This window comes from Panulirus ornatus, chromosome 33 (assembly GCF_036320965.1).
Source record: "Panulirus ornatus isolate Po-2019 chromosome 33, ASM3632096v1, whole genome shotgun sequence".
Taxonomy (NCBI): Eukaryota; Metazoa; Arthropoda; class Malacostraca; order Decapoda; family Palinuridae; genus Panulirus; species Panulirus ornatus.
In genome coordinates, this window is record NC_092256.1 from 7,739,096 (window position 1) to 7,760,412 (window position 21,317).

General features: G+C 41.2%; 1 protein-coding gene across 4 annotated transcripts in view; it reads left to right on the forward strand.

Annotated features, from left to right (window-relative positions):
* LOC139759424 (uncharacterized) overlaps nt 1-21,317 on the forward strand; it is a 286,276-nt gene that overhangs the window by 98,407 nt on the left and 166,552 nt on the right. For 3 of the 4 annotated variants that reach the window (XR_011715046.1, XM_071681522.1, XM_071681521.1), the window contains exons 7-9: nt 7,760-7,882; nt 16,305-16,477; nt 18,318-18,485. Coding sequence is in view for 3 of the 4 variants with exons in the window: in XM_071681522.1 (XP_071537623.1) it covers nt 7,760-7,882; nt 16,305-16,477; nt 18,318-18,485 (464 nt within the window). In the remaining variant the exon portion in view is untranslated. The remainder of the gene's footprint in view (nt 1-7,759; nt 7,883-16,304; nt 16,478-18,317; nt 18,486-21,317) is intronic. The other variant, XM_071681523.1, reaches the window with a different exon arrangement.

The window sequence follows — 21,317 nt, forward strand, 5'->3', positions numbered from 1 at the left end:
TGATTAACACTGTTGAATGCTATGGCCATATCGAGGAATGCCAGGTGCACAGCATGGGACTATGCCTACACACGACCAGTGATTGCGTCCAAGATTGTGAGGCTCTTGAGGCATCCGTCCATGGGGATGAATTCCTTTAAAGCTCGATCGATATGGATGAGGCTCGAGATGTGGCTGCTAAGGATTTTATATAGCAGTCGGACTGCAGCACATGAGATGGTGATTGGTCTCTAGTCCTTGGGCTGTGTTGGATTTGGTACCTTAGGTATCAGAACCATCCTGTTCACCTTGAGTGGCTCAGGCAGTGTAGAGGTGGCTATCCACAGATTGAACATCTTGTAGAGCACCTATGGAGGATTGGACTTTAGGATCCTTGTCTGCAATCTGTCGGGGCCGGGGGCTAATGTTTTGATGGTGTGCTACCTCTTCCATGGTTAGAACCTCTGCTAGTGGTTTGCATTTTCGATCAAAATTGGTTATGACATGTCTGTGAGAAGAGGGTTCCCCAAAAGGGGTAGAGGCCCAGCTGAAGCAGGCGATACCCCCCACTTGCCCTTGAAGACCTGTCCAGCTGCCAGCAAGTTATTCTTATGATAAAGCTACTTTCCTGTATTGCTTCCTATGTAGACGGTTCATGCGCACAGGATCCCTGTCTGTCTGGTGTTCATTGCCTGCACCTGCTTGTTGTCCTGCTCCGCCCTCTTGGTGGTCTGAGGGTAAACCACAGGAACTTACCAACGTTTTGGCATGTTCTGTGGCTACCCTGATGGTTGAGAGGCAGTCCCCATGGTGCAAATGACTGAGGGCAACATTTAAGGCTTCCTCGCCTCACACAGGATTTGCAGGGCCAGGCCCTAGCATGTCAAAATAGGACACAGTCTCTTTGAAAAAGAGGCATTGGATTGAGGGTGGGGATCCTGCTGAGTGTCGAGGATAGATAAAACCATGGGGTAATCTCCACTACCATTGGGAGTGGCAGACTCTCTCCCATCGAGTACAGCCCCATCTCCCGTACTGGTGGAACCTCCCTCACCGTAGTTAGCACACACATGCCTTTCCTCGTGTGGTGCTTCTTCCAGGGTGCTATTCTGCATGTTGCCTCTAATAGACGCTGGAACACGTCTCCCATGTGACACACTGCACACCACCTCTCCCTCACCAATCTCGTGGTGAGTGTTAATGTTCAGGATCAACTGAATGCGAGACTTATACGATGCCTTTTGTTGGAGGCCTCTGATTGCTTTGACTGTCTGGAAAGGAACAATAGCCTGTAACCACTGGTTCAGGCCCTGTTCAATGACCAGTGAGGGACCAGCTGCCATTGTTGCCTCTGCCTTTGCAAGAAGCTCTATCTCCTCATTAGACCATCTTGCCTTAGATTTGTCAAGTTGCCAACTTCTGTGAAAGGAGTTGGCATGTGCCTGCCTTTCATGGACCCTACAGCCCCAAAAGTTGGCAAAGGTAGAACCACAATGTGGGCAAATGGGAGAATGGTCATCAGCTGCTCCCCCTTGGCTTCTGTTGGCACCCAACATACCAACAGTGGCAGGTATGCTTTTCCTGAGGGACTTTTTTTTATGCGTAACGGATGCCACGGAGTGAAAACCCGTGATGGGTAGACGTCTTGGAAGAGTTTACATAGCACTGCTGCTATAGGTAGCAAAGGACTGCACTCAGGTGATGGAGGCTGGCGCTGTGTCTCGGTCCTTAGACCTCTCTGTAGCAGTTGCCCAGCTAAACCAGTAAGCAAAGCTTAGACAACCCCCAACTTTCAGCTGTTAAGTGGCTTATACTAGATTGCCACTTAACAGCTAGGGTTTCAGGAGTCACGGTCACACTGATCACTCAGCTTACACTTTGTAAGTAGTGTGACAGTGTTTTTGCAACCCCTTAATACCTAATAATCCTGACTAAATTTTACTACCTACTACTTTTTACTGCTCTTACCATTTTGTCAAAAGGCAGAGCTAGCCCATAGTGCTGACCACAGAAAAATCTAGAGTTACAAAGAATGAGCTATGTGAGTTATGTGTTGTCAAGTATGACAAGGAGAAATTGTATGTTTTTGGACAGAATGCCGGTAGTTCACATGTGAGTGAATGGCTACCTGGGCCAGAGGAATGTAACTTGACAACCACTGAAGTGCTGGCTCACTAAGCAGCTGTCACTTACCCTCCTGGTCACCAGGCAGGTAGTACTGGTGATATACCTCCCTGATTGTTGGCTGCCTACTTAGAGAAGAGTTTATTCATAACAAATCTTTTAGAATTCTGTGATTTAGTGAGCTCTGTTTTAGACAGAAGGAATGGATGGATTTTGTGACCATCGGCTACCAGAAAGTATTAGGCACTTACCTGTATGAGAGGTTATTATAATAGATTGAAATTTATTTTAGTGAAAAGGACCAGAGGATGCATATCAGAGGAGTCTTTTCCAGGTAGGTTTTGGGTGCCCATTGGTGTGCCACAGGACTAGGTCTCAGAGCAGTTGTTATTCTTAATATGCATTGATGAATACCAGAACGAGTGGATGCTTACATGGACATTTGCAAGTGATGCTGTAGTCATGTGAAAACTAAGGATTGACTTATCATGCTTCAGCTTGTGAAGGCACTTTGATTCGTCCAAATTTGGTGATACAGTGATGAAGCTCAGTCCAAGCAGATACAAAGGAATGAAGGTGGGTCTTATTGAAAGGAGATGTTGATATGGCTGTATTACTCAAAATTATGTTCTAAAGGGACTAGGGTCAACGAGTATCATTCCTGTTGCTGGAACACCACATCCGAAGAATTGTTATTAAGGCAGGATTTTTCTTAGCTAACCCATTAAACTCTAAATGTGTACTATGTAGGAAAATCTGCCAAGGGCCTAACATTTGTATGGATGCCATATCTGCTTAGTTATCCTGCCTACATTTAAAGGAATCAGAGCTTTCCCTTCTCACTAGAAGCATGCATAGATGCCATGAATTACCTGCAACAATGCTGGCAGAAAAATTTTCAAAGCTCTAGTTACCGAAAGTTCAGTGTGGCAGGATGATGGATGGTGCTTTCCCGTCCAGACCCGGCCTATTCATCTTGGATGGTGATAACAGGCAACTATCTTCTTTGGGAATATCAGGAGACCAAGAAGAGTGATTATAAATGCAATATTACTTGTAGAAGAAAACTCATCTCAAATTACAGCCACGTTAAATGATAAGGAAGCTACTTATTGAATTGAAATGGTGATAGTACATGAAGATTTTAATGCTTTAGTGTCATGTCAAAGTTTAGATTTCCCTGTTGCACAGGGTTTCAATGGCTGTGGATGTTTCAGATCACTATATATAAATCTTTTTCATGGTGAGGGAATTTAGATCCACTAAACCTCTCTTTTAAACTCTGTTCCCTTATTTCCACCATCTGTGGGAGATTTTTTTCTACCACTGAATTGTCCAGAAAGGGTTAATGTTAAAATTGCTTTCAAGTACATGAATAAGGAAATGTTCATTAAACCCATAACACCATATAAGAAACTTAAATGGAGTATGCATTTCAGGTTTGGACATCATATGTAAAGAAACAAAAAGATTGTATAAAGAAAGTTTAGAGGAAGGCAATAAAAATGTTACATGAAATGAAGGGGACAGAGGTTTAAATATTTTAAATTTACCACCATGAAAAAGATAAAACTATGGGGAAGGCTTTTTTATACAATGATTGATATGGAATGGACAAGCTGTGTACCAATTGAAGACCATCTCATTTGAAAGAATTATAGTGAGAGGAAAATAAGATAGTAAGAGTTGATTAAGGTACTGTAGGTATTTGCATACCTGATTCATAGAGATAGAATGGTTATAAGAAGAGAGAAGAATGAAAGGAGGAAGATAATTCCACAGTTAAACCATTTTGTAGATGAAAGGTATTGCAGTGTTCACTCCTCAAGTGTCCTGTCTTTGAATAGTAACTGTGGGAAGTAACAGCTAGATATATGCCTCAGGCCTAATATTTATGAAAACAGTGGTCAAAAGAATATGTGTAGAAAAAAAGAGAGCAGCAGGACAGTTAATAGAGAGATGGATGAAGAGCCACCCTGCAGATATGAAATAGCTGATAACAAGAAAAATGATTATGGCACCTATCACCACCCCAAGCTTTTGGAAAGCAGACTTTGTGATGTGAATATGTGGGATTGCCAGAATTGAGTGGAGAATATGTGGGTGTGCCCAACATTTTTATGTTATTACTGGGTTGAATTGTGGTGTTCTGAATTGAACAGAGGGAAATGTATGATTCTAAGATAGAGGTATATGGAAAATTGCAATTTAGTGCAGTTAGGTTTAAATTTAGGTAGGAAAGGAAAAGCAAGTTGAAATGTGTAAGGTGAAATCATCAGCATAAGAGTGAATAGGGTTATAGAAGAGATCATTTATTGAGAGAAGAGAATAGGCAATAGGACAGAACCCTGAGGGACACTGCTGTTGAAAGGGTTGGGGGGAGGAAGTCGCTCCTTTAGCAAATGCTGCATTGGAATGGCCAGAGAAAGAACTATGCTTTTGGGAAAAGAGCGAATCAGAAAAAGAAGGGATTTTAGAGGGCAAAGACTTAAGACATGAGCTGCCCCTTGTCAGGGGTTATGACTAAAGTTTCACCAAAATCCCAGAGAGAAGGACCAGAGATTAGTCACATGAGAGCGAAGATCACCAGTAGATCTAGCATTGCATAATTCGTATTGGTGATTAGGAAGAAGGGAATGGAATTCTAAGTGTTTGAGAAAGTGTAAGTTTAGGAGAATATAAGAGACTCTTAAGATAGCAGAAGTAAAAGAAGTAAGTTGATGTTTGGAGGGATTAGAACAGTATTCTTTCTTAGGGATGGGTTACAGTAAGGCATCCTTCTAGGAGGAAGGAAAAGTGTGATTTTTAGACAGAGGCATTGTAGGCAAGCAAGATAGAGTCAAAGCCAGCTCAGGGTACCCTCGTTTTAGGACTCAAGGAGGAATGCCATCTAGGCCCTATGTCTTGTCCACTCGGAGCTGGGAGAGTACTTAGAAGAGTCTACAGAAGGTGATTATAGGAGATTGCATGGATTTCTTGGAGGACATTGGGGTGGAGGATTAAGAGTAGAATCACCCTGAGATGAATTAGAGAAAAAGAAGGTACCAGAGATAGCAGCTTTATCACTTGAAGTGTTAGTTATGTATAGATCAAGTCAGAAGCAAGGAGGAAATGGTGAATTACAGAAAATATTGATGTTTTTAAGGACCAAAAAGATATGTCAAAAGAAGAGTCTATTTAGCACACTTTCTTTTCAATGAAGTAGTACTTGAATACAAAGAACAAAGTTGCAGTGATTCCATACAGAAATGAAAGTGGAGAGGATTATGGGAAGAGTTTCATAGAATGGCATGCACTGTCAAAAAAACAGGAATCAAAGCAGGAGCGGTGACACCATGATTGGGGGTAGAAAGAGTTTACTGTGTGTTCAACACAACATTAGATATGCTAACCAGTGAAGCAGTACCTATATCAGGGAAAATCATTAAAGAAACTTTGTAGGGATGACTGCTTAGCTATTCTGAAGTGCCAGTGTTGGCATTTCAGGGGGGTAATAGAAGATGGGCATGCACAATTAAAAACTAGGTTGGAAGATCCTAAGGGAAAATAGTGTAACTATAGTGAAAGGGTTAAGAAGTCAAAAAAGATTGACTGTTGAGGGAGTGATACTGATGGTTGTAACTATAGTGAAAGGGTTAAGAAGTCAAAAAAGATTGACTGTTGAGGGAGTGATACTGATGGTTGGGAACTTTTGATGCATGTTTGATTATTTGTTGCAAATAGTTAAGGAAGAAAAAATAAATGGTCCTGGCTTGCCAGTTTCATCCAGGATAGAGCCTAACCAATCCTTGTGATGTACATTGAATCTCTAGTATAGAGGGTTTCAGCATGTGGATGTGAAGAGTGCAGTGCATCAAGGCAGGAAGCCACATAGTCAAAGAGCTGTATATAAAGGAATTGTAGGTGAATTTACAAAACTTATCATTTAAGTTATAGAAGGTAAAGAAATTTTGAGCCACTAGGAATCAGAGTTAGGATACTCAGGATCCATGAGGTGACTGGAGGGAGTGTATTATAGTAGGGGCAGAAATGATAGTAAAGGTTGAAGTTGGATCTGATAGTGTAAAGGGGAAGCAGCCTTGGACTGTTGGATTTTAGAGATGAGAAGATCAAGGTAAGAAGTGGAGAAAAGGTGTTTTATAGAAGGATGTTTAGATTTGAGACTGAATTTTGCAGAAATTGGTTGGGCACTGTCTGTATGTCCCATATGCTTGATCCTGAGAACCCTTCAGTCTTCCTTGACTGATTGTGCACTCCAGTTTGACATCAGAGAATCTAGAGAATGTTGCACTTTCATGATTTTTTGAAAAATGAAAGAAAAACTGGAGAGGAGAGTGAAAAATTGTGTGTTATGTTTTAAAGTCTTGTGTTATAGTTGGGGGGGATGTAAATTTGTGGATTGGATATCAGTAACTCATGTGAAAGAGGCAAAAGAACAAAAAATAGCAATATGTCCTGGGTGGGGTATGTGAAAAGCAGCACACAAAATGCTGGCACACTGCTTTGCCAACTCTAAGGTTGCTGATACCTTCCAGTTGCTGAAGCACTTTGATGTTGACAATTACCTATTCTTTGAAAGAGGTAAGAAGGAGCAACAAGAGGTTATATAAAGAAATTAAAAGGGACTCTAGTTCGAAGACATTTAGAAAGTACTTTGGTAGTACGAGAGTTGTGAGTAAGTGGAATTTAAGTGTGATGAAACTGAATATAGTCAGTTTGGATTTTAAGAAGTTGTATGATTGTAAAAAAGTTCAAGGGATAGGGTTTCACTTATGACGAACTTCCTCCCGCAGTGTACAAACAGATGATTACTAATTGGTAATTGATTTATGTACACAAAGATAAAGATTGCATGCACACATTTACACTTAAGCTCTAGATGTCACAGAAATTTTTTTTTAGAAATCTGTTGCTTTTGCCCAGTAAAACTTAAAGATATTTGAGGACTTTGTTTTGATTTGTCCTTGATGTTAATGTTTGGTCCTTTGGTAGAAGGACCAGACAGGATTAGACTTGTGTCATAGCTACTAAATCTCTAAAAACTGGACTCCCGTGGTGTAGTGGTTAGCATTGCTGACCCTGACACATTTACAGGCTGCCTAGGGTTGAGTGCATAGGTTCAAAGCCTGGTTGCAGTTATGGCAATTGGTTCACAGTCAACTCAGCTGTTCATCCACCCCTAGGGGTTGGTCAATGAAATGGGTACCTGGCTCAGGCTCGGGTATGTACATATATGGTGTTGATAGGATGGCCTTGATTAGGGCCTCAGCTGTCTGTGCTGTCTCAGCTAACATATAAAAATGTAGACTAAATGTCGTGAATGAGGTTGCAGAAGAGAATAATGAAGACTATCATGTCATGTTAGAATTAGTAGTCATGGTAACAAAAAGTGTTTGTATTTGATACTGATGAAAGTCATACATTTTGATTGCTGTGATTGCTCCATTTTCAGTATTGTATTAGTATATATTTTATTAGTATATATTTACTGTAAGTTCAGAAAATGAAAGCAAAGTCTTACAGTTATAAGGTCAAGACAAAATGGATATCATGAGATATTATATAGAGGTATTTTGTCTTGCAGCTGATATTTTGACAGATTTTTGTTTACAAAACATATGATTAATGGATTAAAGCATGGTTTCTTCTTAATCAGAGGGATCTATTGGGAGCTCCTCTCCAGCGCTTGCACCTCAGAGACCGGCTCCTCCTCCACCACCAAAAGTCTGTGATGCATACTATGATGAGGTGGAAGAATACTATTCATTGCCAGCAAAAGGTACTGTGCTTTCTGCATTCTTTTAAAAGTACATATAAAGATATTGAAAATGTAATTGACAATCTGATGATAGTTAGTATGTTATGTAATTTTTTAACCTCAAGATGGGTCATGCTTAAGATGCAATTTCCATATGGAAGGCACTGAACATGTACTCACCCCAAAAAGACATACTTACAAAATCACTGGGGCCTGAACATGCAGGAGGGTGAAATGTGTGCACAAGATCAAGTGAATTGGTGTGATGTGTGAATATGAGTGGCAACATACTGTCAGTAGATCAAACCAGGGCATTTGGAGCTGGGAAAACCATGGGAATTCTTTGGAGCTTGATTGTGGAGAGGGTCTGGGAGAATGGTTTGGTGAAGAGAGAAGAGGTAGTGAAAGCTTTGCGGAACATGAAATCCAGCAAAGAGGCAGGTTTGGATGGTGCTGCATTGGAATTTATTAAAAAAGGGGGGTGACTGTGCTGTTGATTGGTTGGCAAGGATACTCACTGTATGTATGGATCATGGTGAGATGCCTGAGGATTGGCAGAATGCATGCATAGTTCGATTGTACAAAGGCAAAGGGGATAAAGGTGAGTGTTCAAATTTCAGAGGCATAAATTTATTGAGTATTCCTGGGAAATTATATTGAAGGCTATTGATTGAGAGGGTAAAGGCATGTACAGAGCATCAGATTGGGGAAGAGCAGTGTGATTTCAGAAGTGGTAGATGATGTGTGGATCAGGTGTTTGCTTTGAAGAATGTATGTGAGAAATACTTGGAAAAACAAATGAATTTGTACGTAGCATTTATGGATCTGTTGAAGGCATATGATAAGATTGATGGAGATGCTTTGTGGAAGGTTTTATGAGTATATGGTGTAGGAAGTTGCTAGAAGCAGTGAAAAGTTTTTACCAAAGATGTAAGGCATGTGTACGAGTAGGAAGAGAGGAAAGTGATTGGTTCCCAGTGAATGTCGGTTTGCGGCAGGACTGCATGATGTCTCCATGGTTGTTTAATTTGTTTATGGATAGGGTTGGTAGGGAGGTGAATCCAAGAGTTTTGGAGAGAAGGGCAAGGATACAGTCTGTTGTGGATGAAAGGGCCTGGGAAGTGAGTCAGTTGTTGTTTGCTGATGATACAGCGCTGGTGGCTGATTCGGGTGAGAAACTGCAGAGGTTGGTGACTGATGTTGGTAAAGTGTATGAAAGGAGAAAGTTAAGAGTAAATGTGAATAAGAGCAAGGTTATTAGGTTCAGTAGGGTGGAGTGACAAGTTGATTGGGAGGTAAGTTTAAATGTAGAAAAACTGTAGGAAGTAAAGTTTTTTAGATATCTGGGAGTGGACTTAGCAGCGGATGGAACCATGGCAGCTGATAAGGATGGGGGAGGGGGCGAAGGTTCTGGGAGCATTGAGGGGGGAATGCTATTATATGTGTGGCAGAGTGGTGACAGGAATGGGTGAAGGCAGCAAGTATGAATGTGTACATGTGTATATATGTATATGTCTGTGTATTTATGTATGTATACATTGAAATGTATATGTATCTATGTGTATGGGTGTTTATTTATATACGTATGTGTATGTGAGTGGTTGGGCCATTCTTTGTCTGTTTCCTTGCATTACCTCACCGACGTGGGAAACAGCGATTAAGTATAATGAATAAAATGAAAAATAGATATATTTTATACATATTCGTCATATCCCATGTTAGTGAAGTAGCATTAAGAACAGAGGACTGAGCCTGAGAGGAAATATCCTCACTTGGCCTCCTTATCTGTTCCTTTTATTGAAAATTAAAAAAGAACAAATGGGGAGGATTTCCAGCCTCCCTCTTCCTTCCCTTTTAGTTGCCTTCTACGAACACGCAGGGAATACTTGGGAAGTATTCTTTCTCCTTTATCCCCAGGGATATATATTCTAGATTTATCCCTGGGGATGGGGGAGAAAGAATACTTGCCACGTATTCCCTGCGTGTCGTAAAAGGCGACTTAAAGGGGAGGGAGCAGGAGACTGGAAATCCTCCCCTCCAATTCTTTCTTTTCTGAAAGAAGGAACAGAGAAGTGGGCCAAAAGAAAGTTTTCCCCTCTAAAGTTCTGTCCTCCGTTCTTGATGGTACTTTGCTATCGCAGGAAATGACGAATATGTATAAAAAAAAAATTCTCGATTGATGTGGGTAAAACTGAAAGTGGATGGGTAGAGATGGGTGATTATTGGTGCCTATGCCCCTGGTTCGTGAAAAGAAAGATCATGAGAGGCAAGTTGTTTAGGAGCAGTTGACTGAATGTATTAACAGCTTTGATGCATGAAGGATTTAGATGCGAAGGTGAGTAATGTAGCAGTTGAGGGTATAATTGGTGTATAGGGGGTGTTTAGTGTTGTGAACGGAAGTGGTGATGAGCTTTTGGATTTGTGTGCTGAAAAAGGATTGGTGATTGGAAATACTTGGTTTAAAAGAGAGATATACATAAGTATACATATGTTAGTAGGAGAGATGGTCAAAGGGCATTATTGGACTACATGTTAATTGATAGGCATGTAAAAGAGAGACTCTTGGATGTTAATGTGCTGAGAGGGGCAGCTGGGGGGATGTCTGATCACTATCTTGTGGAGGTGAAGGTGAAGATTTGTAGAGGCTTTCAGAAAAGAAGAGAGAATTTTGGGGAGAAAAGAGTGATTGCTACAAGTAAGTGAGCTCGGAATGGAGACTTGTGTGAGGAAATGTTGTGAGAGAGTGAGTGTAGAATGGCAAAAGGTGAGAGCAAATGATGTGAGGAGAGTGGGTGAGGAATGGGATGTATTTAGGGAAGCAGTGATGGCTTGCGCAAAAGATGCATGTTGTGTGAGAAAGGTGGGAGGTTGGCAGATTAGAAAGGATAGTGAGTGGTGGGATGAAGAAGTAAGATTGTTAGTGAAAGAGAAGAGAGGTGTTTGGACGATATTTGCAGGGAAGTAGTGCAAATGACTGGGAGATGTATAAAAGAAAGCAGCAAGATGTCAAGACAAAGGTGCAAGAGTTGAAAAAGAGGGTAAATGAGAGTTGGGGTGAGAGAGTATTATTAAATTTTAGAGAGAAAAAAAAGATGTTTTGGAAGGAGGCAAATAACGTGTGTGAGACAAGAATGATGGGAATACTGGTGAATGTTGGTGAAGGGAGCAAGTGGAGAAGTGATAACAAATAGTGACGAAGTGAAAAGGAGATGGAGTGAGTATTTTGGTTTGTTGAATGTGTTTGATTATAGAGTGGCAAATAAAGGGTGTTTTGGTCGAGGTGGAGTGTGAAGTGAGAGGGTTAGGGAGAATGCTTTGGTGAAGAGAGAAGAGGCAGTGAAATCGTTGCAGATGAAATCTAGCAAGGCAGTGGGTTTGGATGGTATTGCAGTGGAATTTATTAAAAAAGGGGTAACTGTGTTGTTGATTGGTTGGTAAGGATATTCATTGTATGTATGGTCCATGGTGAAGTGCCTGAGGATTGGCGGAATGCATACATAGTGCCATTGAACATAGGCAAAGGGGATAGACGTGAGTGTTCAAACTACAGAGGTATAAGTTTGTTGAGTATTCCTGGGAAATTATATGGAAGGGTATTGATTGAGAGGGTGAAGGCATGTACAGTGCATCAGACTGGCGAGGAGCAGTGTGGTCTCAGAAGTAGTAGAGGATTTGTTGATCAGGTGTTTGCTTTGAAGAATGTATGTGAGAAATACTTAGAAAAGCAAATGGATATGTATGTAGCATTTATGGATCTGTAGAAGGCATATGATAGAGTTGATAGAGATGCTTTGTGGAAGGTTTTAAGAATATATGGTGTAGGAGGTAAGTTCCTGGAAGCAGTGAAAAGTTTTTACCAAGGATGTAAGGCATGTGAATGAGTAGGAAGAGAGGAGAGTGATTGGTTCCCGGTGAATGTCAGTCTGTGGCAGGGGTGTGTGATGTCTCCATGGTTGTTTAACTTGTTCATGGATGGGGTGGTTAGGGAGGTAAATGGAAGAGTTTTGAGGAGAGGGTTAAGTATGCAGTCTGTTGTGGATGAGAAGGCTTGGGAAGTGAGTCAGTTTTTGTTTGCCAGTGATACAGCTCTAGTGGCTGATTCATGTGAGAAATTGCAGAGGTTAGTGACTGAGTTTGGAAAAGTGTGTGAAAGGAGAAAGTTAAGAGTGAATGTGAATAAGAGCTAGGTTATTAGGTTCAGTAGGGTTGAGGGATAAGTTAATTGGGATGTATGTTTAAATGGAGAAAAGTTAGAGGAAGTGAAGTGTTTTAGATATCTGGGAGTGGGTTTAGCAGCGGATGGAACCATGTAAGCAGAAGTGAATGACTGGGTGGGGGAGGGGGCGAATGTTCCGGGATGGATGAAAAATGTGTGGAAGGAGAGGATGTTATCTCAGAGAAAAATTGAGTATGTTTGAAGGAATAGTAGTTAGAATGATGTTATATAGTTGTGACGGATGGGCTATAGATAGGTTTGTGCGGAAAAGGTGGATGTGTTGGAAATGAAATGTTTGAGGGCAGTATGTGGTGTGAGGTGGTGTGATCAAGTAAGTAATGTAAGGGTAAGAGAGATATGTGGAAAGAAAAAGAGTGTGGTTGAGAGAGCAGAAGAGGGTGTGTTGAAATGGTTTGGACATACAGAGAGAATGAGTGAGGGAAGATTGACATAGAGGATATATGTGTCAGAGGTAGAGGGAAGAAGGAGAAGTGGGGGATCCAAATTGCAGGTGGAAAGATGGAGTGAAAAAGATTTTGAGTGATCGAGGCCTGAACGTACAGGAGGATGATAGGCATGCAAGGAGTAGACTGAATTAAAATGATGTGGTATACTGAGGCTGACGTGCTGTCACTGGACTGAACCAGGGTATGTGAAGCGTCTGTGGTGAACCATTGAAAGGCCTCTGGGGCCTGGATGTGGATAGGGAGCTGTGGTTTTGGTGCATTACACATGACAGCTGGATACTGAGTGTGAACAGATGTGGCCTTTTTGTCTGTATTCCTGGTGCTGCCTTGCTGGAGCAAGGGATAGTGATGCTGTTTTCCTGTGGGGTGGGATAGTGACAGGATTGGATGAAAGCATGCAAGTATGAATATGTACATGTGTATGTATTTAATGTCTATGTATATGTACAAACTGTCCCCAAACACCTCATCTCCAACACATCCACCCTCCTCCGCACAACCCCATCCATAGCCCATGCCTCGCAACCACGTAACACTGCCAGAACCACCACTCCCTCACAAACACACCCACCTCTGCTCTCCAAGACAACGCTCTCACCTTCCTCACATTCTTCAACGCTCCCAGAACCCTCGCCCCCTCCCACACCCTGTGACTCACTTCCGCTTCCATGGTTCCATCAGCTGCCAAATCCACTCCCAGATATCCAAAACACCCCATTTCCTCCAGTTCCTCTCCCTTCAAACTTACCACCCAGTCAACTTGTCCCTGAACCCTACTGAACCTAATAAGCTTGCTCTTACTCGCATCCTCTCTCAGCTTTTTTCTCTCACACACCTTACCAAACTCAGTCACCAACTTTTGCAGTTTCTCACCCGAATCAGCCACCAGCGCTGTATCATCAGCGAACAACAACTGACTCACTTCCCAAGCCCTCTCATCCCTGACAGACTGCATACTTGCCCTCTCCCCAAAACTCTTGCACTCACCTCCCTAACCACCCCATCCATAAACAAATTAACAACCATGGAGACATCACGCACCCCTACCACAAGCCGACACTCGCTGGGAACCAATCACTTTCTTCTCTTTCCACTTGTACACATGCCTTACATCCTTGGTAAAAACTTTTCACTGCTTTTAGTACTTTACCTCCCATGCCATATACTCTTTATACCTTCCACAAAGCATCTTTATCAACCCTATCATATGCCTTCTCCAGATCCACAAATGCCACACACAAATCCATCTGTCCCTCTAAGTATTTCTCACATGCATTCTGCAAAGCAAACACCCGATCCACACATCCTCCACCACTCCCAAAACCACACTGCTCCTCCCCAGTCTGATGCTTTGTACATGCCTCCACCCTCTCAATCAACACCCTCCCATATAACTCTCCAGGAATACTCAGCAAACTTATACCCTTGTAATTTGAACACTCACCTTTATCCACTTTGCCTTTTTTTACAGTGGCACTATGCATGCATTCTGCCATCCTCAGGCACTTCACCATGAACCATACTTACATTGAATATCCTTACCAACCAATCAACAACACACTCGCCCTCTTTTTTGATAAATTCCACTTCAATGCCATCCAAACCTGCTGCCTTGCAAGCTTTCATCTTCTGCAAAGCTTTCACTACCTCTCCTCTGTTTACCAAACCATTCTCCCTGACCCTCTCATTCACATCTTTTTATTCTTCCTAAAGTTTAATGATACTCGTGCACTCCAACTCTCATTTGCCCTCTTTTTCAGTGCTTGCATCTTTCTCTTGTCCTCCTGCTGCTTTCTTTTATACATCACCCAGTCTTTTGCACTCCTTCTTTGCAAGTATCATTCAGACGTTTCTCTTTTCTCTTTCTCTTACAACTTTACTTCTTCATCCCACCATTCACTACCCTTTCTAATCTGCCCAACTCCCACCTTTCTCATGTCACATGCATCTTTTGCACAAGCCATCACTGCTTCCCTAAATACATTCCATCCCTCACCCACTCCCCTCATGTAATTTGCTGTCACCTTTTGCCATTCTACACTCAATCTCTTGTGGTACTTCCTCACACAAGTCTCCTTTCCAAGCTCACTTATTCTCACCAATCTCTTCTCCCCAACATTCTCTCTTCTTGTTTGAAAACCTCTACAAAGCTTCACATTCACCTCAATATATATATATATATATATATATATATATATATATATATATATATATATATATATATATATATATATATATATATATATATATGTGGAGGGTATTAAGAATATAAGGTGTGGGAGGCAAGTTGTTAGAAGCAGTGAAAAGTTTTTATCGAGGATGTAAGGCATGTGTACGTGTAGGAAGAGAGGAAAGTGATTGGTTCTCAGTGAATGTAGGTTTGCGGCAGGGGTGTGTGATGTCTCCATGGTTGTTTAATTTGTTTATGGATGGGGTTGTTAGGGAGGTGAATGCAAGAGTTTTGGAAAGAGGGGCAAGTATGAAGTCTGTTGGGGATGAGAGAGCTTGGGAAGTGAGTCAGTTGTTGTTCGCTGATGATACAGCGCTGGTGGATGATTCATGTGAGAAACTGCAGAAGATGGTGACTGAGTCTGGTAAAGTGTGTGAAAGAAGAAAGTTAAGAGTAAATGTGAATAAGAGCAAGGTTAGGTACAGTAGGGTTGAGGGTCAATTCAATTGGGAGGTGAGTTTGAATGGAGAAAAACTGGAGGAAGTGAAGTGTTTTAGATATCTGGGAGTGGATCTGGCAGCGGATGGAACCATGGAAGCGGAAGTGGATCATAGGGTGGGGGAGGGGGCGAAAATTCTGGGAGCCTTGAAGAATGTGTGGAAGTCGAGAACATTATCTCGGAAAGCAAAAATGGGTATGTTTGAAGGAATAGTGGTTCCAACAATGTTGTATGGTTGCGAGGCGTGGACTATGGATAGAGTTGTGCGCAGGAGGATGGATGTGCTGGAAATGAGATGTTTGAGGACAATGTGTGGTGTGAGGTGGTTTGATCGAGTAAGTAACGTAAGGGTAAGAGAGATGTGTGGAAATAAAAAGAGCGTGGTTGAGAGAGCAGAAGAGGGTGTTTTGAAATGGTTTGGTCACATGGAGAGAATGAGTGAGGAAAGATTGACCAAGAGGATATATGTGTCGGAGGTGGAGGGAACGAGGAGAAGAGGGAGACCAAATTGGAGGTGGAAAGATGGAGTGAAAAAGATTTTGTGTGATCGGGGCCTGAACATGCAGGAGGGTGAAAGGAGGGCAAAGAATAGAGTGAATTGGAGCGATGTGGTATACCGGGGTTGACGTGCTGTCAGTGGATTGAATCAAGGCATGTGTATGGGGGTGGGTTGGGCCATTTCTTTCGTCTGTTTCCTTGCGCTACCTCGCAAACGCGGGAGACAGTGACAAAGCAAAAAAAAAAAAAAAAAAAAAAAAAAAAAAATATTTATCATACATATTTGCCATTTCCTGCATTAGCGAGGTAGCATTAAGAATAGAGGACTGAGCCTTAGAGGGAATATCCTCACTTGTTCCCTTTCTCTGCTCCTAGTTTCGGAAAATTAAAAACATACGTATGTGTATTTGCCCCAGGCCAGTTATATATATGCCCCAATATGAGTGGGAAGTATAGAGGAGGGATGAACTATCAGCTTAAAGGGTTGAAGTGTTTTTGTAATAATTCTTTTCTTCTCAGTTTTTTCCTCTGAGTTATTTGATTTTATAAATTGCATTGAATTTTTAGGACATAATCCCTATCAAATATTTCAGACTCTGAAATGACGAGTGTGCAGAATTTGATGCCTTCACAAAGGAGCAGTAGAACTGATTTGGTAGAATCAGGCAATGATGTTGGTGCAGTGAATGACATCAACTCAGTTGCTGCAGAGGAAGCCCAGTCAGCTCAGAATGAACAAGTTGCAAGAGAGGAAGATATGGTAAAGGTACTTTATAGTATTTTGGGTAGTAGTTTGATGTTTTTATGGAAATCTAGACAGAGCTGAATGACCTGATGTTGGCCATCTTATATAAACCCTAGATTCATTCTGAATTACCCCAACACCCCTTTCTAAGTTTCTAATGTTATCCCAGTACCCCTCTTCCAAGGGCTTTGTAGCCCAAGGCAGTGCCACATTCAGCAGCAAGGACATGTTTGAGCCTTTTAGAGCAGGAAGTTCTTTGACGTCTGAGACTGTACTATTTCACCAGCTGATGTTGATACAGCCTTGCCAAAGGTGACTTTTCACTCTTGGTGTATCCTTATGCAGATAGAGTCTGGTAATGCCTACATTACACATTGTGATCCCACATTTAGTAATATTGTAGAACATTTTGCAGTAGGAGCATTTGAGAATTAGGTTATGGTTTCTTAGAATTAAGGCTTTGCAGTATTGACATATTTTGTAAAAAAACATTATTTTTTTGAGTACTGTATTTTGGTTTGGTGAAAAGATGGGTGGTGAAAGCCTCGTGTAAAATGAAATGTGGCAGGGCATTTAGTGTGGATGGCATTACAGTTGAATTTCTTAAGAAAGGCAGTAACTATGTTGTTGAATAGGTAGTTAGGATTTTCAGTGTATGTATGGATCATGGTGAGGTTCCTGAGGACTTGTGGAATGCATGTGTAGTGCCAGTGTATAAAGACAAGGTGAACAAAGGTGAGTGTTCAAATTACAGAGGTATAATATGTGTTGAGTGTATTTTAGTAAATTATATGGAAGAGTGGTGATTGAAAGGGTGGTGCATTTCATAAAGCAACACACTGGGGAGGAACAATGTGGTTTCAGGAGTGGTAGAGGATGTGTAGATCAGGTGTTTACTTTGTTAAATTTATGTAAGACATATTCAGAGAAACAGAAGAATTTATATGTTGCATATATGGATCTGGAGAAAGCATATGATAGGGTTGATAGAGATGTTTTGTGGAAGGTGTTACAAATATATGGTGTCCGGGGAAAGCTGTTAGAAGGAGTGAGGAGTTTTTATCAAGAGAGTAAGGCATGTGTGTAAGTAGGTAGGAAGGAGGATGAGTGGGTTCAGCTGAAAGTAGGTTAGTGGTAGGGATGTGTGATGTCACCTTGCTTGTTTAATTTGCTTATGGTTGGGGTAATGAGGGTCTTGGAGAGATAGGCAGGTGAGGGCTTGGGTAGTGGGTCAGATGTTTTTAGAAGCGTCTGCAAACATTGTGCTAGAGTTGCCCTCTGCTAGTGACCTATTAAGGGTGAGGCATTAAAGGCTTACAAGTGGCACTGGGGTTCACTAGTTATGGAGACCCTGCTGCTTTGGCCACCCCTTTTAGGGATATCCCCTTTGGGAACAGGCATCAGAGATATCGATTGATAGATTGTTGTTAGCTGATTACACAGGGCTATTGCTAGATTTGAGCGGGAAAATGCAGTAGTTAGTGTCTGAGATTTGGAGAGTGTGTGAAAGGAGAAAGTTGAGAGTAGATGTGAATAAAAACAAGGTTTTTAGGTTTAGAAGTGCAAAGAAACAATTAAGGTGGGGTGTGAGTTTGAAAGGAGAAAATTTTGGAGGAAGTAAGGTATCTTAGATACCTGGGAGTGGACAAGGGGATGAATGGAACCTTTAGAATGAGTGGAAAGACCATGTGATTGTTAAAGCCTGCCTTAGGTGGATTTGTTAGTTCATAGTTTTAATTCTTATATTACTATTGAATAAGATATCCATTCAATATGCTTATGGGTAGGATGAATGGCAAAAGTTATAGTTCCAGCCACAGAAGAAAAGCAATTTTTTTGTTCATCAAACGTAATTTTTCAGGGGTTGGTAAGGTCCAATCAACGTCTTGAGCTGGTGCAGGAAATTGTTACCACTGAGCATGAGTACATTCATGACCTTGAAGCTCTCATACAAGTAATTCAACAAGCACCCTCACAGAAGGAGTCACAGTCTGTGGATCTCAGTACACTAATGGGTAATATAAGCCAGGTAAGGATTATCAAGTGGCTAATGGAATAGATTATCATCTTTGTAAAAAGGGTATGCAAAAATCACTAGAATTATAGCTGCTGACCAGAAACAATGCAATAATATTTACTGTTGGATATGAAAGAATTAAGATGAAAGTCATGTTACATTTTGAGTATCAAAACTTCCATGCATTGTACCTTTTTTCATGTATAATGATGCCCATATTTTGGTTATTTTGGCTCTCAGAATTGTGGTTAAGGCATGTCTTTGTTAGCCGTTTCTTTACATTTTAAAAGTAAACTTCTCACCTGCCCCCTTTTTTCATGTTTACGGAAGCCATCAAAGTGCCTTAGGTGAAGAACACTGCTAATTATGATAGTCATGCATAGCACCTGCACTGTAACTACAGTAATCCCAGTCTAACTGACTAGTTTAGGAAAGGATAGTCTTTTAGAAGCCAAAGTCTGTTGCATCCCAAATTTTTTCAAGGAACATTAATTAAATGAAATATTAACAAGTGTAATGAAAACACTTTAGTCCATCGATGATAATTTTTTGATTTAGGTCACCCCTCCTGAGGCTGATGTTCAGGGAGTGGCAAAGACTACTCTGGTTCAAATGATTTCCTGGTAAGAAGTGGAGATTGAAGCCCTGAAAGTGCATAAGGAGACTTCTCTGATGCTTGTTCCCTCAGGGAACTCTCATCAAGGGGGATGCCATAGCAAAAGAGTCTCCACATATCCTTTCTACATGCCTCCCTCTCATACACCATTTCATTCATTCTTCCTCTATTTTTCTCCTTCCAGCACTCTTCCTTTCTATTTCTCCATGTCACAGATTGTCTTATTTTCACATCAACCCCTTTTATCATACTGTGCCCAAACCAACTGAAAGTATTACCTATTCTGCTGCTTCACAATTCATTCCTCTTGCATTCCCTACCATACCAGATCTCTCATACACCTTTTTATTACATTCTTCATTCCATCTAGTCATACATCATACTCCTTTCAAAAAGTTTGTATCCACAGCCTGGATTCTTGACCTCTTTTCATACCAGTTATTGACCACCTTGTAATTCTTATGATCAAAGAACCCCAGGAAGGTGTAAGTGGCAGCCAAAGCATTGTTGAACTTCACTCATATGGGGTCAAGAACATCTTCCTATTCCAACTTTTCCTCCAAGTGATCAGAAAACCTGGACAAGTACTCAGCAATATCTTCATCGTAAAGTGGTGATATCCAGGCAGGTCAGGATCATCTTTCAACTACCCTTCTCTCACCTTCATATTGTCCCCAGTTTGATTGAGGACTAAAGCAAAATCTATTGGCTGAAATCTCTCAAAGTCAAGTGCCTTTTCAGGTTTCTACAGTACCTTGTCCCAGCCAAGTTGAATACCTGTCTACTTACCTGCAACTACTTACAAGATTTTGTCATGATAGCAGGGCTAGTGCATGGTACTCTGCGCTGCTTGCTTTTTGAACTCTTCTGTTTCTTTCAACCTCCTTTCTATTATTGATTTCATATCTTGCTTGTTGGATGATTCTGTATTCTCAACAACTGTTCTAGGCTCATCTGGTATTGTCTTTAATCAAAAGTCTAACTTTCTTTTGAATGTTTCTTAGTTCTGGTAGTAATAAAGTGATGAGATGAAATGAGTATTTTGAAGGACTTTTAAATGTGTTTGCTGATAGAGTGTCTTATGCAGGGTGTTTTGGTTTGGGTGGTATGCAAAATGAGAGAGTCGTGGAGAGTGATTTAGTGAAGAAAGAAGAGGCGATGAAAACCTTGCATAAGATGAAATGTGGCAGTGTCGCTAGAGTGGATGGTGTTGTAGTTGAATTTTTTAAGAGAGGGGGTGGCTGTGTTGCTCACTGGTTGATAGGGATTTTCAGTGTATGTGTGGATTATGGTGAGATGCCTGAGGATTGGCGAAATGCATTTATAGGGGCAGTGTATAAAGGCAGGTGAAATAAAAGTGAGTGTTCAAACAACTGAGATTTAGATTTGTTGAGTTAACCTGGTAAGTTATAATGAAAAGGTATTAGTTGAGAGGGTGAAGGCATATACAGAGCATCAGACTAGGTAGGAGCTTTGTGATTTCAGAAGTGGATCAGGTGTTTGCTTTAATGAATATGTGTGAGAAATACCTAGAAATAGAGATGGATTTGTGTGTGGCATTTATGGATCTGGAGAAAGCATATGATAGGGTTAATAGAGATGCATAGTGGAAGGTCTTGAAAGTATACAGTGTGTGAGAAAAGCTGCTAGAACCAGTGAGAAGTATTTATCAAATGTGCATGACTTGTGTACGAGTAGGAAGGGAGGATTGTGATTGGCTCCAAATAAAGGTTGGTCTGTGGCAGGGGTGTGTGATGTCACCATGGTTGTTCAATTTGTTTATGGATAGGGTGTTGAGGGCAATAAATGTGTGAATCTTGGAGAGAGGGGCAAGTATGCAGTCTGTTGGGGATGAGATGGTCTGGGAAGTGAGTCACTTTTTTGCTGATGATACACCACTGGTGGCAGATTTTAGTGAGAGACTGCAGTTGTTGGTTGAAATAGTGTATGAAAGGAGAAAGTTGAGAGTGATTGTGAATAAAAATAAGGTTATTAGGTTCACTAGGATTGAGGGACAGTTTAGTTGGAGTGTGAGTTTGAATGGAGAAAAATTTGAGAATGTGAAGTGTTTTAGATATCTGGGAGTGGATGTGGCAGAGTGAAACCATAGAAGCAGACGTAAGTCATAGGATGGGGGGAGATGGTGAAGTTTCTGGGAGTGTTGCAAACATTTGGAAAGAGAGAACGTTGCCTGGAGGGGCAAAGTGGGTATGTTTGAAGGAATAGTA